Source organism: Mesocricetus auratus, unplaced genomic scaffold, assembly GCF_017639785.1.
Source record: "Mesocricetus auratus isolate SY011 unplaced genomic scaffold, BCM_Maur_2.0 Super-Scaffold_100007, whole genome shotgun sequence".
Lineage (NCBI taxonomy): Eukaryota > Metazoa > Chordata > Mammalia > Rodentia > Cricetidae > Mesocricetus > Mesocricetus auratus.
Window position 1 is genome coordinate 39,558,127 of NW_024429191.1, and position 16,652 is coordinate 39,574,778.

Genomic DNA, 16,652 nt, shown 5'->3' on the forward strand with positions numbered 1-16,652 from the left:
TCCTTATTATTTACAACTGTGTCTCTACAAAAGGCAAGCACTTTATAAGTATCTGTTGAACGAAAGCAGAACTGACTTGAGAGGACTATTGAGAAGATAACAGCACCAATGTACAAGCCTAGGCTGTCTGAGTCCCAACTGTTCTCCTCAACACTCTGGAGTTGAAAAGAGCATGGTTAGAGTAAATGGGTTTGTTTATGCTGTGGACAAAATCCTAAATCAGACTATCCCATAAGAATACAAATAGAGTGGAGCTACAGAGAAGGAGTGCAGGGGAGTACCCAATAACACCAAGAACCAACTCAGCAGGCAGAAAGGCAAGAGGGCAAGCTGCAGGTCAAGTCCATCCGTGCTAGACATGCTCAGCTACTCTATGTCACTCCTTTGTCTGACTAGACTCTGGGCCTTCTTCCATAAGCCCTAGAAAGCAACCCAGGGTACAGACAGCCCCTGTGGCTGCAACACGGAAGGAAGCAGGATGTGAGGAGGATTATACAAGTAGCCAGGCAGCTCCATTTCTACCCACAACTGGAGCACTGTCACTCGGGGACATGAGCGAGGGGGAGGTAGAAAGACAAATGACTGAATTTCAGCTTATTAAGGCCAAATCAAACATATTAAAAATAACAGTAATAATTAAAAACCCACCAGAGTGGAACCCACCACACTGAACTCTGGCAAGCTACATGTGACATCCTGCCCAAACCGAAAAGTTTCCCAGGGAAACATACCCTTCCTCTGTCTCATTGATGATGTCACAGATCTCCATATTCAATGTCCAGTCCTCACTCTGCAGGGAGCCATCCGTGGCCTTCTCTGTGAAATTAGAAAGAAACTGTTTTATATTTCTCCTGGAATAAGGAGCCCTAGAAGGAAATGGAAAGAGACTAGAAGCACCACTTCTGGGGCTATTGTTTTCACAAGAGAACATCCAGGAGCACTGAGCCCAAGGGCCAAGGTTCCAGGAGCACTCTGAGCCCAACGGCCAAGGTTGTCTAGTCTCCAAATCCCGTAACTAGGAGGCCTGAGCCCTAGAGCCCACAGACCCCAGAGCCAAACCACTGAGAGAGAATACAGGATCCACCACTCACTACTTGTGTAACTCTGAACAAATACATTAGCCTGAAGGTGCCTGACCTAATTAAAACTTCAGCAGACATCAGAAGGGTTTAATATGTGTAAATCTTGGAATAAAGCTTGGCACGCAACCTGGCCTCTACAGATATCTGCTATTATAATTATGGGAAATTGATAGGGGATGTCCTTCTATATGCTGTGAATATATGTATTTGTCTTACAGGCTGATAAATAAAGCTGTTTTGGCCAATAGACAGGCAGGATGTAGCCAGGCATGAAGTATAGGCGGGGTTACCAGACTAGGAGAAGTCTAGGGAGAGGATGCAGTGTGGGTGGGACGTGAGAGAGGCCATGTAGCTGCCAAGGAAGAAAGGAGACCAGGCATCACTGGTAAACCCAAGACCATATGAAAATACATAGATTAACAGATATAGGTTAATAATTAAAAGAGAGCTAGCCAATAAGAAGCCTGAGCCATCTAGAGAGTTTATGAGTAATAGAAGCCTCTGTGTGTTTATTGGGACTAAATAGCTGCTGGACCAGGTAGAACAAAAACCTCCATCTTCAAAATAACAACCGCAGCTGGGCAGTGGTGGCACACACCTTTAATCCCAGCACTCGGGAGGCAGAGACAGGTGGATCTCTGAGTTTAAGACCAGCCTGGTCTAAAAGAGCTAGTTCCAAGACAGGATCCAAAGCCACAGAGAAACCCTGCCTCGAAAAACCAAAAAACCAACAAGCAAAACAAAAAACAAAATAACAACTGCAATAGCTAAAGTTGCATCCCAGAAGAGAAGAAGGAATAACGGGAAATTCAATAAGCTACTGTGGGTACGGCATCATGGTTTGGATCTTAATCCCCCCTCCCTCCACCCTACAAAAACCTGAGGCTAAGAGCTTGGTTGCCCATCTCTGGTGCCACTGGGAGGTGGTGGAGCTGTAGGAGGCTGAGCTGTGTAAAAGGTAGTTAGGTCATTCGGAACATGCTCTTGGAGAGGATCTGGGGAACTCTCTGCTTCCTAGATGCCATAAGGGGGCAGTTTTGCTTACCCACATATTTCCCACCAACAGTCAACTGACCCTGGACTAACACCATTTGTCACAGTGATGTAAAGCTCACTCACTGAAACACATGGTGCTGAGTCCTTGATATGTAACAACCTTTTGATCATTTAATGGAGAAAGGACAATTCTGGTATTGGAACATGACTCCTGGGGCTGGAGCGATGGGAGTTAAGAACACTGGCTACTATTCCAGAGAACCCAGGCTCCATTCCCAGCATCATCAAGACACATCACAAACATCTGTAACTCCAGTTCCAGGGGATCAGATAGCCTCCTCTGACCTACCTGGGCACGAGGCATGCATAAGATACACAGACAGGCATGCAGGCAAAACAGTAAAATAATTGTTTTTAAAATGGCTTTCTATATGCAAAAAGACGAAGTTGTACACTTTTCCCTATACTACATTAACTCCTCTCTCTCTCTCTCTCTCTCTCTCTCTCTCTCTCTCTCTCTCTCTCTCTCTCTCTCTCTCTCTCTCTCTCTCTCTCGTTTCTCGAGACAGGGTTTCTCTGTAGCTTTGGAGGCTGTCCTGGAACTTGCTCTTCAGACCAGGCTGGCCTCAGAACTCACAGAGATCCGCCTGCCTCTGCCTCCCAAGTACAAGTGCTGGGATTAAAGACCCTAGCCCTAACCCTAACCCTAACCCTAATCCTAACCCTAACCCTAACCCTAGCACCACCACCACCCGACTTTTTGTGTGTGTGTGTTGATTTTTTTTTTTGGTCTCTAAATTTATGAAAGATGTGAACACTAGTGTTTAAAACTGTAAAACTCTTAGAAGCAGGGGAAAAGTTTCATGACACATAATTTGACAATGATTTCATGGATCTAACACTAATGGCATGGGCAACAAAAGACTACTCAGTATTAAAAACTTCTGGGGCTGGAGATGTAGCTCAGTGGCAGAGCCAAGTGGCAGGTAACCACCTTCTGCATGCCCTGACTTTGATCTCAACACCACCAATTGCATCCCATGCATTAAAGACAAACAACAGAGTAAAAGACAACCTATAGAATGGGAGAAAGTCTTTGAAATCTCATACACAGGATAAAATGTAAATGTCCAGAAAATAAGGAACCCTGCAACTCAACAACAAAACTAATATATATGAATATATATTATATATATGTGATATATGCATACATATATATGAATGAAAGAGAAAGGTGCCAGATATGATAGCATATGCTTATAATTCTGAAGAGGCTGAGCAGGAGTATCAGGAGTTCAAAGCCAGCTTAGGCTATAGAATCTCAAACAAATAACAACAACAAAAATGGAGGAAAGAACCCAAATTAGCACTTCTCCCAAGAAATATATTTATATTTATAAATGATCATATAAGAAATATATAGTCATATATATTTGCATTAGGGAAATACAGATCAAAACTGCAATAAGCCTGTTTGTTGTGGTAAATACTGATTAGGATGAGGCAACAAGATTATGAATTAGAGACTATTCTGGGCTGTTTATCTTTGGACTAGAGACATAGTTCAGTGGCAAAAGGTTTGCCTAGCATTAATGAGGCTCTGGGTCTAGTCCCTAACACTACAACAACAAAAACCTCTACAATGAGATATCATTCATACTCATGGGGAAGCTATTTTTTAGATTTTATTTTATTTTATGAGTACTTTGCCTACATGAATGTCTTTGTAACACATGTATGTAGTGCCCCTGCAACTAGAATTACAGGCTGTTAGGTACCATGTGGGTGCTGAGAACTGAACCCTGGTCCTCTGGAAGACCAGTCTGTGCTCTTAACAACCTCTGGGTCATCTCTCCATCCTGACTATTATTTTAAAAATATAAAATAACAAGTGTTGGTAAAGATGTGGAGAAACTAGAGCCCTTCTCTATTGAGAATGTAAAATAGCAGAGATACTATAGAAACAGTATTGTGGATCCTGGAAAACCTAGGTATACAATCCATAATGGATACTTCCTTTTACAAAGGCATGTATATACTCATGGTCACAACAGAATTGTCTTCAATGTTCAAAAGGTGAAAGCTGCTAGTTACCCACCCACAGGTTATTGGATGAATAACATATGCATACAATGGACTTGTCAACCTTACAGAGGAAGGAAATTTTGGCACCTGCTACAACATCAATGCATCTTGAAGACATTGTTCTGAGTGAGAGGTCAGGTTCAGAGAACAAATTATGTAAGATACCCCCCAAGCCCCATGAAGTACCTAGGGTAGTCACCATCAGAGTTAGACAGTAGAGTGGGACTACTAGGGACCGAGGAATAGAAGAACGGGGAGTTGTGTCAGTAAGTACAGACCTTCTGTTTGGGAAGATAGAGTCTTGAGGTGGATGGTGGTGGTGGTGGCACAGCAACGGGATGCACTTAATGTCACAGAACTGTGTGTGCAAAATGGTTAGAATGGTACCATTTGTTATACACATGTAAACAACTCAAAATCACCCAAGATGGGCAGTGGTGGCACACATCTTTCATCCCAGCACTCAAGAGGTAGAGGCGGGTGGGTCTGTGAGTGTGAGGCCAGCCTGGTCACAAAGAGAGAATCTGTCTTGAAAAAACAGAAAAAAAAATCATTCAGGGGCTGGAGAAAGGCTCAGTGGTTAAGAGCATGTGTTGGTCTGGGTAAGAACGGTCCCTGTAAACTCATGTATTTGAGTGCTTAGTCACAGGGGGTAGCAGTATTTGAGAAGGATTAGGAGGTATGACCTTGTATGTCACTTGGGGTGGAATCTGAGGTTTCAAAAGCCTCTGTAAGCATGGGATCACCACATCCCCCACCATAATGATAATGGACTAAACCTCTGAAGTTTTCTTTTCTAAGAGTTGCCTTGGTCATGGTGCCTCCTCATAGCAATAGAACAGTCACTAAGACAGCACTTGCTGCTCTTCCAGAGGACCCAATTTTGGTCCCCAATACCCAGGTCAGGCAGCTCACAATTCCCACTACAGAGGATCCAACACCCTTTTCTGTCCTCCATGGGCATTTTCACTCAGAGACACATACTCATAACCACACACAGGCAGACAGGCAGACAGGCAGGCAGGCAGGCAGGCAGACAGACAGACAGACAGACACACACACACACAGACACACACACAGACACAGACACAGACACAGACACACACACACACACACACACACACACACACACACACACACACACACACACACACATACTTTAAAGCACCCAGAAAGAAAGAAAAGGTATAGATAGATCACTGGGCTCTGGTTGGAGAGAACAGAGAAGTGAAGATCACTGGGGCCTGTTGACAGGAAACATGAGACTCAGAGGAACTGGGCTCAGGATCAAAACTAGACCCTGGGTCACTTGATGCCTTTTTTCTCTGGGCTGTAACCGCCCCCCACCCAATGGCAGGGAATACTCTCTTTCATCTTAGTAAGACAGACTCCCTGGTCAGCAGACAGACAGGGAGAGGGGCTATGGTTAGGTAATAAAGGCAGTGAATTTCCAAAATGGCCAGCTTCTACTTAAACCTCCTGACTTAAGACAAAAGCCTGGCAGCTTTTGTCCCCCACCAGCAGGACCCCTGCTGACACAGCCCTCAGGAGGTGGTGGCACACACCTTTAATCCCAGCGCCCAAAAGGTAGGGGCAAGTTGATCTCTGTGAGTTCAAGGCCAGCCTGATCTACATAGCTAGTTCCAGGAGAGCTAGGTCTACATAGAAAAAACCTGTCTCAAAAAACAAAACAAAACAAAACAACCCAGCCCTCAAGAAGAGACTGACTTTTCAGCTACCCGAGTCCCCCTCTGCTTGACAGAGGGTCTTTCACTCTGTTTCATCTACATGTGTTTCCTCACCCACAATAGGAGCTTTCTTTAAATGCCAATTCTGTTTGCAGTGCTTAAGATTTCTCTACTGCTACCTACTGCCCTTCAGATTTGCCCTGCCTTTCGATTCTTTAACTGGCAGAGAAAATGACCCTGATCAAGATGCCTAGACTGTAGCATTACCAGAGTCTAGCACTCAGGAGCTACACAACACATTTATGTCTGATGAAGGCCTAGGGTCATGTTCCCTCCTCTAAGCTAGTAGTCCTCAGCTCTGTTTAAGCACGAGACCTTTCTGGGGAGTATCTAGAACACACATACCCAGAGGTTCTGATCTGATCAATGCAGGTGCTCAGACGCCATTCCCGAAAGCCTCATGGTGAAACCGATCTGTTGTAGCCTGTACCCTCTGCTGGTGCTCTGTAGCTGGGCAGTGAGAGACAGACCTGGCACTTTCCTCTAGGAGTGCAGTCTCACTGCTCTGTATGCAGAGACTGTCACTGTGTGGTGAGGGACATATGCCTCCTCCTCCAAAGCTCCTTGGCACTACAGTACAGGTATCAAACCACACAGTGTATGTGGCCATCCTCTGTTAGCACCCAGGCTGGACTACCAATGTTGGTGTCTTAATCATTTCCTTCTCTTTAGCTTCCAAAATGGAGTGTGGCACACCTCATGTCCACGTCAGTCTTGAGCAAGTGGCATTTGGACCATGTGGCTTTACTTTGCCTTCAAGCTGTAGAAAGAACTGCACGGGGGTCTGCAGCCTGATCTGCAGAGGGCACTTTCTGAACCTCCTGGCTCTGCTACCTTCTTTTTTGTTTATTTTTGCTTTGTTTCTTTCTTTTTTGAAGCAGGGTTTCTCTGTGTAGTTCTGGCTGTCCTGGAACTCACTTTGTAGACTATGCTGGCCTCAAACTCAGAAATGCACCTACCTCCCTCTCCCAGTCTAGGACTAAAGGCGTACACCCCCACACTTGGCTGCTGCCTTCCTTTTAAGGGAAGGGTAAAGACAGGGCTGTAGAAAAGGATAACCCATAAAGCAGGGCTAGGTTAAAGTTTGTCCTCTCGTCTCTTCAATGTAAATGGAACTTCTACAGTTAGCATCCACAAAGAATGTCAGGAAGCTGAGGCAGGAGGCAAAAACAGCTGTGTGGAGCCCCCCCCCGCTTTAGAGGCTACTCCTACCTCACCTACAGTAACACTAATCCAGAAAGTTCATCGCATATTACTGCACCTATTACCCACTGAGCTTCCTACCCATCAAAACCCCATTTTCTTCTTTCTCCAAACTGGTCTGGAGTACCCTGAATGCTATTTCTTTGTTCTGGTAACTCTGGGCTACTGCCCACACTTGCTGACTGGGGAGATAATGTGGCTGTTTTCTTCCCCAGGCTCATCAAAAGAATGTCGCTGAATGCAAAATGCTAAACCAGTACTCTTTTGCCTTCTAGTGCTGGCGCCTCTGAAGTCTGTATATAGCATCCAAGTGTAGATATGGCAGCCAAGAAACCAACCCACTGTGAGTGCTTCAGCAGGGCTGCCTTAGGACTGGATACTTGGGTAGGCAAGAAAACCATGCTCCAGAGAGTATGATCACTGCTGTCAGGGTTGGGGCTTGAGGGAATCCTGGCCCAGCTTCAACATGAGGCTGAAGGTAGTCTTTTCTGAATGAAGCAAATGCTATGGCAACAATATTAGGATGATATGGTGGAATGTGTATCTGATTGCTTTATTCTGTTCATTCCAGTTCCTGGCCATTAGCATAGCACCAGGAAGTTCAACATTTTGCAACCACAGTCACTGCTGTATTAGTCTTTATCCATCCCAGCTCATGACTAGCAAGAAGGATCTGCCCACCTCTCCCGGGTGCACTGGGTTTCTACCACAGTATCAAGTTTTATTTTAGGATTTGACAATTTACGTGTCAAAAGAAATGAACTTTGCTCTCCTCTGGCTTGGAGACCAGACTAAATAAGGGAGGCCACATTGAGTGGCGTCAGTCCCAGAATCAATCAGACACAACTTTGTTCCCATTTGATGGAAATTCTTTTATGAAAAGAAAAATAAGAATTGATTGAGCTGCTTTGTCAGCCTTGATTCCCTTGTGGCTTCAGCAGGCATGGCTTTCTGGAGAAGCAAGAATAAAGTATTCTTTTGGGGTTGGTTCTTTATAATCAAAGTGAGTATCATTTCGTTGGAAAACTCAAAACCCCAGTAATTGAAATAAACGTGCTGACCCTGAAAATAAGTTGTCATGCCTTTGAACCCCTTGCTGGTATTATTAGAGGAAGGGAGAGGGTGAATATAAGGTTAATGGATTCTGCTGCTAAACCCAACTTAGAAATGATGTTTCATTGATTTAGTATTTCCTCTATAAAGCCTCCCAATCTGCATCCCTCGTGGCTTTACCAAAGGGTGACCTTGGTGTGTGCAGCCCAAGTTCTATGAAGGGCTGAAGTGGCCCTGCCCAGGTAGCGTCTCTCCTGGCTTGGCTGGCTTGCAAAGGTCAAAAGTGCAGTCTCACAGTCAGGTCCCTGGATTCAGGAGGAGCTGAGGCCGCTGCTAGGGGAAAGCCACTGATGTGTCTCTTCTGTGTGTGGCCTCAGGTGAGGTACTGAGACACATCAGCAAGAGCAGGGACTGGGTGCTCAGATCGTTTCATGGTGAGGCTTTGTGAACTGACATCATCCTGCCTCTGAGGAATGCCGGGCTGCACTATCCTGCTGCCCTGGGGCTACACAAAGACTAAGGCCTCCACTTCTCCAGAGCCTCTGCCCTTGCTGTCTTCTAGCTCAAAATGATAGGGAACCTTGTACCACTCTTTCTGGTGCCAGTCTACCTGTCTTTACCAGCTGCCTTCCTACAAGGCTCTGATGGCCCTGACAGACAGACCCTTGACTGCTTCCTGGCCTTGACCTCTCTTTCCTACACACGACATGGATAGAGCAGGGCAGGCAGGGTACCATAGGGGCCCATCTGACTCTTAATCTTGCTAATGCTAATGCCTGCCTCTGTGCCTGGACCCTGGTTAAGACTGCCTCAAGCTCCTACATGGTTCTATACTCATGAGAAGGGTGGACTCTCACTACCTGTGAATGGCTGAACATTGTCTGGTGGTGAAGGGCCTATTGGTACCATGCATGATAAAAAGGAGGGTGAAAAGATGGTGGTTTTTTTGTTTTTGTTTTTTGTTTTTTCAGAGACAGGGTTTCTCTGTGTTGCCCTGGCTGTCCTGGAACTCATGCTGTAGATCAGGCTGGCCTTGAAATCCACCTGACTCTGCCTCCTGAGAGCTGGGATTAAAAGCATGCACCACCACTGCCCAGAGGAGATATTCTTTTTGAAAAAAAAAGTGATAACTAAGACAGTGACTCTTTGTAGTGAACACAGCTATATAAATGTTTTAGGGATCAAGGATGTGTATTTGCTATATATCCTTGCAAATGTGCTTTCACTCCTTATAAGTACAGCTTTGACTTGGATATGTGAATTCTCATACTATATAAAAAAACAAGTGTCATGATTTAAAAAACAAGGCCATTTCCTATTTATATAGAGGCCATTTACCTATCATTTGAGTACCAGTACATGTCTTAGTTTGATTTCTGTTGCTGTGATAAACACAGTGACCAAAAACAACTTGGGGAGGAAAAGGTTTATTTCAGTTTATGCCTCTCAGGTCACACTCCATCACTGGGGGACGTCAGGAAGGAACTCAAGGCAGTAACCTAGAGGCAAGAAGCCATGGAAGAACACTGATTACTCGTTTCCTCCTCATGGCTTGCTCAGCCTGCTTTCTTATACCCAGAACTACCCATGGTGATCTGGGCCCTCCCTCATCAACCATTAATCAAGAAAATGCCTGATCCTATGGGTTCCCTCTCCTCAGATGATTCTAACTGTGTCAAGCTGATAAAACAAACAAGCAAAACCAAAAACAAACAAACAAACAAAAGCTAGCGCAGGAGATGTAGACTAAAGGAAAAATTTGGTTAAAAGGTGATGGGCCCTTTCTCATAAACTAAGGTAGGATGGGGCTGTTCAGAATTTGTCTAAGATGAACAACACCACATTCAAACTTGGGTTTTGTTACCAGATGGGACAACACAGAGTAAATATCCAGGCCTCTGAAACAGAGCTGAGATCAATCATGTAATCTCAGAAAATGTGAAGTGGAATCCTGAGTTTAGATTTGCATTTCCCTGGTGATTTGTGATGTTGAACATCTGTTCATGTAAACACATAGTTACAGCCATTTGTGCATTTTCTTTGGAGAGGCATCTATTAAAGTTCTTTGCCCATTTCTTTTAATGGGGCATTTTTTTCCTGTGGTTCAGTTTAGGAATTTCTTTACATATTCTAAATATTAATTCATATTGCAAATATTTCCTTCAATTTTGTAAGTTGACTTTTCATGATCTTGAAAATGTTCTTTAACATATAAAAGGTTTTGTTTTTGCTTTTTTTTGTGTGTGACAGGGTTTCTCTGTATTGTTTCAGAGGCTGTCCTGGAACTCACTTTGTAGACCAGGCTGGCCTTGAACTCACAGAGATCCGCCTGCCTCTGCCTCCCGAGTGCAGGGATTAAAGGCGTGTGCCACCAACACCCGGCTTGTTTTTATTTTTTGAAACAGGATTTCACTATATAGCATAGGCTGGCCTAGAGCTCAGGATCCCCTTACTCCTACCTCTGAGTGCTAGGATTGTAACTGTACAGTACCACACTCAACCAAAGAAGTTTTCATCTTGATGAAGTCACACTTATTTTTTTTCTTTTGCTGACAAAGCAGCTCAATCAATTCTTATTTTCTTTTCATTTGTTTTAACAAGAAATGCTTGTTAAATCAATATGATTTTTCTCCTAAAGCTTATAATTTATACTCTTGGAAGTGGTGGGTTTTGGGGGTTTTGTTGTTGTTTCAAAATAGGGTCTCACTATATAGCTCTGGCTGTCCTCTGGAACTAGCTCTGTAGACCAGGTTGGTCTCAAACTCAGAGATCTGACTACTTCTGTTTCCCAGCTGCTAGGATTAAAGGCATGTGCCACCACCACCTGGTTCAGTTTATATATTCTTTTGTTTAGGAATTTGGTCTATTTGGAGTTAATTTCTATATATGATATAAGATAAAGGTCTAACTTTATTATTGTGTTATATATCCATTTTGCCCCAGTACCATTAAGAAACATGATTCTTCCCTCACTAGATGATTTTGGTATCCTTGTTAAAAATACATAGACATATATGAGAGGATTGTTTCTGGGCTCCTTGCTTTACTTTGCCATTGGTCTCTATGTCAGCCTTTAGGTTAGAACTACTCTATTTTGATTGTCTTAGTTTTAAAGTAATTTTGAAATCTTCCAGCTTTGTCTTTTCCAGGTTGTTTTGGCTATTTGCAGGTTCTTTCAGAGTTCATGGGAATTTTAGGTTCAATTTTTCTACTTTTACAAAAAAAATGTGAGTTGCATTTATTAGAGATTTCACCACCTTTATAGATCTTATTGGACAGCATTAATACTCCGTGTAGCCCTGGTTATACTGGACCAGGCTGGCCTCGAATTCAGAAACCTGCCTTCCTCTGCCTCCGGAGTGCTGGGATTAAAGACATGCGCCATCATCACCACCAGACTCATTAATATCTTTATAGTGTCTTCCCCTCCATATAATAAAAATTGACTGTCCCTTTATTTTTGTCTTTAATTTCTTTCAACAGTGTGCGTCTATGTATGTGTATGATTCATTTATCCGGACATTCTGAGACAGTCTTGATATGCTGCCTAAACATATCTAGGCAACCCCACAAAGAGATCCCTTAGCAGGAAGAAATCCTTAAACTTGGCTTGGTTCCTCCTTAGGAGCAACAACAGTACATTTTTTAAAAATGAATCTAAATAGTTAAACCCCTAGAGCAGTGGTTCTCAACCTGTAGGTTGCAACTCCTTGATGGTGGTGGGGGGATCAGATGACCCTTACACGGGAGTCAAATACAATTCCCATCACAACCCATCTCCTGCATAAAAGAGGCTGTCTTTTACTACTAGGACCCTTGAAAGTAAAGTGTTGACTGCAACTTCTGCAGAGGCCCCAGGTAGCAGGACCCCTGGGTGGCCAGCCCTGGGTAGCAGGCACTGGGTAGTTCAGGGGAGAAGCAATGCACTTCATTAGTGCAACACAGTGGCAGCCTTGGGTAGCAGTAAACGCTGACTCTGTAGTCTTGATTCTTTGCATGACTGGGATACCCACATCTGTAAAATACAGTAGATTTCTTTCACATGGTTGCCCGAAGGAAAAGTAAATGCTATAGAGAAAACACCTGTCAGGCCCCCCACACCCCCACAGAGAAGCCCTCCTCCACAGCCACACCACGGGCTGAAGCTCCTGTTATTATAGTTACTTTTCTGAAAGGGTTCTCCCTGCCAGCATCAGTCCCTCTATACCTCCTTCAGCACTCATGTGTCACCACTGCCACCTACAGGCTAGCGGCTCACTAGAGCCTTGGAGCTCCCAATTGTCCTCAGCCCTTTCGTACTTCTGTCTTTCTGAGCAGAAAGGGCTCATGATGGAAGACATATAATTTTTGGTTGTGAGCCTTTAATGGCTAAGCCATGTCTCCAGCCTGATGGAAGACATAAAAAGAGATCCCTTAGCAGGAAGAAGCCTCACAACTTGGCTCGTTTCATCTTTAGGGTGAAGGAGCAACAACAGCACATTTTTAAAAAAATGAATCTAAATATTTAAACCCCTAAAGGATTTAGAACTAGCTAGTAAAAAGTGCTGTACTTCATGGCCCTTGGAAGTGGGTAGGAGGCGGGAGAGGAGGTGCTCTGTTATTGCTAGTCCCCACAGCGACATGTGCCCCCCCCAGCCACGCCCCAGGCAGCCTCGTGCCCCCAAAGCTACTGATCTACATCTCCAGGGAATGCACACTTATCCCTTCACACAGGGAAACAGGAGGGAGGATGAGAATTGCTGCTTACCAAGCACACACTGCAGTCTGGGTCACAGGGATGGAGCTTGGCACATGGCCCGCGTGGAGCAACTGTGTGAGCACTGGGCTCATCCTCAGCTCCCTCATCAGCTCTCCCGCATACGCTAGTTTTACTCCCTCTGTCCTTTCCAGTCAGGTTTGCAGCTTCTAACAAGTGAAGGAAACGAAGCCTAAGAAATCACCAGTCCCATGGTGCACAGCAGGAGGTGGGGGTTTCTACATCCTCCTGGTGGACCTGGTCTTGTAACATAACCTATACCCAAACAAAGAAAAGCAGGAGCAAAGAAGCAGACTGCTGGAGCCTTGGCCTACAGAAGCCTTCCTGATTCTGCAGGTGTGGGCTCTAGACCAAGTGTAAGAAGTGCAGAGGGCATGCTGGACTGCCCTGGTCCTTTCTTCTTTATTAATAACCTCTCTATTTGGAAGTAATTTTTGATTTACTGCAAAGGTGCACCAACAGTCCCGAATTGCCATGTGTTTCTTTCCATGTTAGCACATTATATAACCCTGTGCATCTGTCAAAACTTCAAAGTGAACACGGTATTAGCTAAACTCCAGAAACTACTCAGGTTCCTTCAGCTTTGCTCTATATCCTTTTTGTGCTGAATCCAGCTCAGAATACAATAGTCCAGTTAGTTTTCACCCTTTAACGCTGTTCTGTGTTCTTTAAATCCTGACAAACCCACAAACTCACCAGCTTGCTTTCCTGCCTGAAGAGTTCCATCCCGCAGGCTGCTGCATGTGAGCCAGGATTCCACAGGGCCTCATTAGGGCATCACATCCACCCCTACCCCAAACAAAGAGGCCCTTCAGGCCAGCCCAGCAACACAGAAAATAGGAGCTTGTTAGCCACACAGGCCCAAGGCTGCTGACCCAAGTCCTTTTTTAACTGGAATTCCCTCAAGGAGCGTGTACAGATTTAAAATGCATGTGGGGTATGTTCTCCAGGTGCAGAGTCACTGGTCTGATGTGCTCCCTTCTTTGTACTTAATGGAATATGTTATGTGCGGAGCGATGAGTACAGAAAGGAGCTAGGGAGAGCTGGGATGGAAATGTGTTGTGGCCACCACCACAGCTACCAGTTACCACCAGGAGCAGGGGCCCTGAAGAAGCCAGCAGATTGGGAGGAAGGTTGATGGCTTTTCCCAGACAAGTAGGCTGCTCTCTCCTGTTGACTGAGAAAATAAAAATCCTCTGTGACCTGGTGCTTAGAGAGAGCTCTGGCTTAAGCCTCACAGATAGCTTGGTGTAGGACCGGGGGACATCCCAAGGCATCTTTTCTTTCCGCTTCTCCTCTTTCCCCTGCAGACTGTTTGGCTACCAACTCCTTCCTCAGAATGCCTTAGAGTGCACAGTTCCTTAAGAGAAGACACCAGATACCTTAATTACAGTCTCCGTTCAGGGGAGTCAGGAGTACTATTCCTTGGGGAAGGAAAATACAAAAGGCCACCTAGAGATTTTCTAGTTTATTCAAACCATGAGCTGAAGGGCTAGTGTAGAGCCCAGTGGTAGTGTGCTTGCCTGACATACAGAAGGTCTAGGCTCAGCCCAGTACCACACAACAAACTAACAAAATACATGAAACTAAGAGGCCTCTCCCTGCCAGGCTCTGTGTTAGGCTATGATGGGAATAGCAAGATGGAGCCTTTTCCCTCAGAGAGGTCAGCGAAAAAGACTTGCAAGCAAACTGCCAGAACACGAGGGACCAGTGTTAGCATGGGGTGTGCACAAAAGTAGACTAGCAGTCCACGGGATGAGGGGTGACCTGCAATGACACTGGAGGAGGAGGCACACATAGAGGTCGAGAGCAGGAGTTTGGAGGACGGGCATCGAGGAGAACAGGGCTGTCAGGGCTGTAAGAGTCCTTTCACTTTCTACAGTCTGTGGCTTCCATTTAGAGTGCCTGTGACAAACTACTCTGGGAACAGCTTGGTGACTGGACCATACAGACTGCAAGCAGAAAGTGTTACTGGAGTCAGGGTCAGAAGTGGGGGGGCAGCCCTATCAAGCCAGGCTCATCCAGCAATCCTCAATAGGCCAGTTATAGAGATAAATAATAGTGAAAGGTAGAGAAAAGAGAATTATTCAGTGTAGCCGCATTGGGAAGAGGGACTGATAAAGAGGTCCAGTGACATCCCCTCAAGTCCATCTGCACAGTCCTAACGTGAGTGTATTTAAATAGAGCAGAAGGTATCTCCAGCCAAGCAGTCCTTATCGAGGATGATCATGCCATTGTGTCTTGGCTTCTTTTCTGCAAGTGGCCTGACAAGTTATCAGAGATGTGCCCAGTTCTCTCTCTAGTCACACAAGGAAGCCTTTTCTTTATCCAGCTTGATATTCCTGACAGTCAAAGGGAGAGGTACAAATGTCTCTTGAGAATACTTTTGTTCCTTTCAGGACAGGTATAGAAGCAGGGACAGATCACTGCAACTGCGTAGTGAAAGGGCTAGAACAGCACATTGGTTGAGGACACGGTTTTTAATCTGATAGACAGGGAAGCAGTTGTGCTCACTGTGACACAGGGCACACATTTCATACACTTGCCAACTCAGTTTAGTCATTGAAAGGTGGGCATAATAGGAGTACACTAAGCGAACAAGTGATACAAACATGAAACAAAGAATATAGTACAATAAATATGAACCACAATTGTGTGTGTGTGAGAGAGACAGAGACAGAGAGAGAGAGAGAGAGAGAGACAGAGACAGAGAGAGACAGAGACAGAGACAGAGACAGAGACAGAGAGAGAGAGAGAGAGAGAGAGAGAGAGAGAGAGAGAGAGAGAGAGAGAGAGAGAGAGACCCAGTCAAGCACACTACCTTTGCTCCTATATCAACTTCTGGACTATTACAGATAATGCTATGTACACAGGTTGTTCTCTCTCTCTCTCTCTCTCTCTCTGTCTCTGTCTCTGTCTCTGTCTCTGTCTCTGTCTCTCTCTCTCTCTCTGTCTGTCTCTGTCTCTGTCTCTCTCTCTGTCTCTCTCTGTCTCTCTCTCTCTCCGTCTCTGTCTCTGTGTGTGTGTGTGTGTGTGTGTGTGTGTGTTTCACTACAGATTAAAGCCAAGGCACTGAGTGTCTTAGACAAGGAACCTGCAACTGAGCTGTGTGTCCAGCTTCTTGAAGCACACTTTATGTGTGTTTAGGGACTGGATTTGAGGAAAGATGGAATTCAAGAGGAAAAGGCCTTGATGTCTCCAAGGCTTTCAGTGAAGCCTCCAAGTGGAAGAACAAGGTAGCTGCCTTGACTCCTACCTAGGGATTGGGCAAAGAAGCCTTAACTGTGCTCTGCTGGCCAGGGACCAACCAAATCTATGAGGCAGCCAGGGTCACAAGCATCACTGTGAACAAAACTGAAAAGGAAGTTTACTTTCGGCCTCAAAGACCATTATGAAATTCCAAGCCAGGAGGAAGCCAGGAGAAGTTACCAGGGACTCGTGCCTGCTGATCTCACTAGTGCCACAGTGCTTTAACCAACTCCCACAAAGAGATGCTCTTTTGAACCGGGTGCCACTATCACAGCAAAGGCAGCACTCAAAGGTACCTGTGGCATCATCAAGGCAGTACATCCAGGGAAGAAATTAGCTCAAATTCTATTCATTCAGAGGCCTCATCTACTGAGGAAGATCAGTCAGTAATAAAAAGCATCCAAGCCAAAGCAGTGAAATTAAACATTTACATTGAAATTGGCATGTATCTTGAACGGAATACTGCCTACTTCTGGGAAG

At 45.0% G+C, this 16,652-nt stretch overlaps 1 protein-coding gene across 9 annotated transcripts in view; it reads right to left on the minus strand.

The window, feature by feature from the left end:
- The window catches only part of Tom1l2 (target of myb1 like 2 membrane trafficking protein), a 119,454-nt gene that overhangs the window by 53,975 nt on the left and 48,827 nt on the right, over window positions 1–16,652 (minus strand). For 6 of the 9 annotated variants that reach the window (XM_013111633.3, XM_013111629.3, XM_005067677.4 and 3 more), the window contains exon 2: window positions 732–816. The exons of 1 other annotated variant lie outside the window; for it this stretch is intronic. In XM_013111633.3, coding sequence (XP_012967087.1) covers window positions 732–816 — 85 coding nt within the window. Of the gene's footprint in view, window positions 1–731; window positions 817–12,914; window positions 13,065–13,619; window positions 13,648–16,652 lie in introns of those variants that run through there. 2 more of the 9 variants (XM_040748764.1, XM_013111631.3) reach the window with 2 other exon arrangements.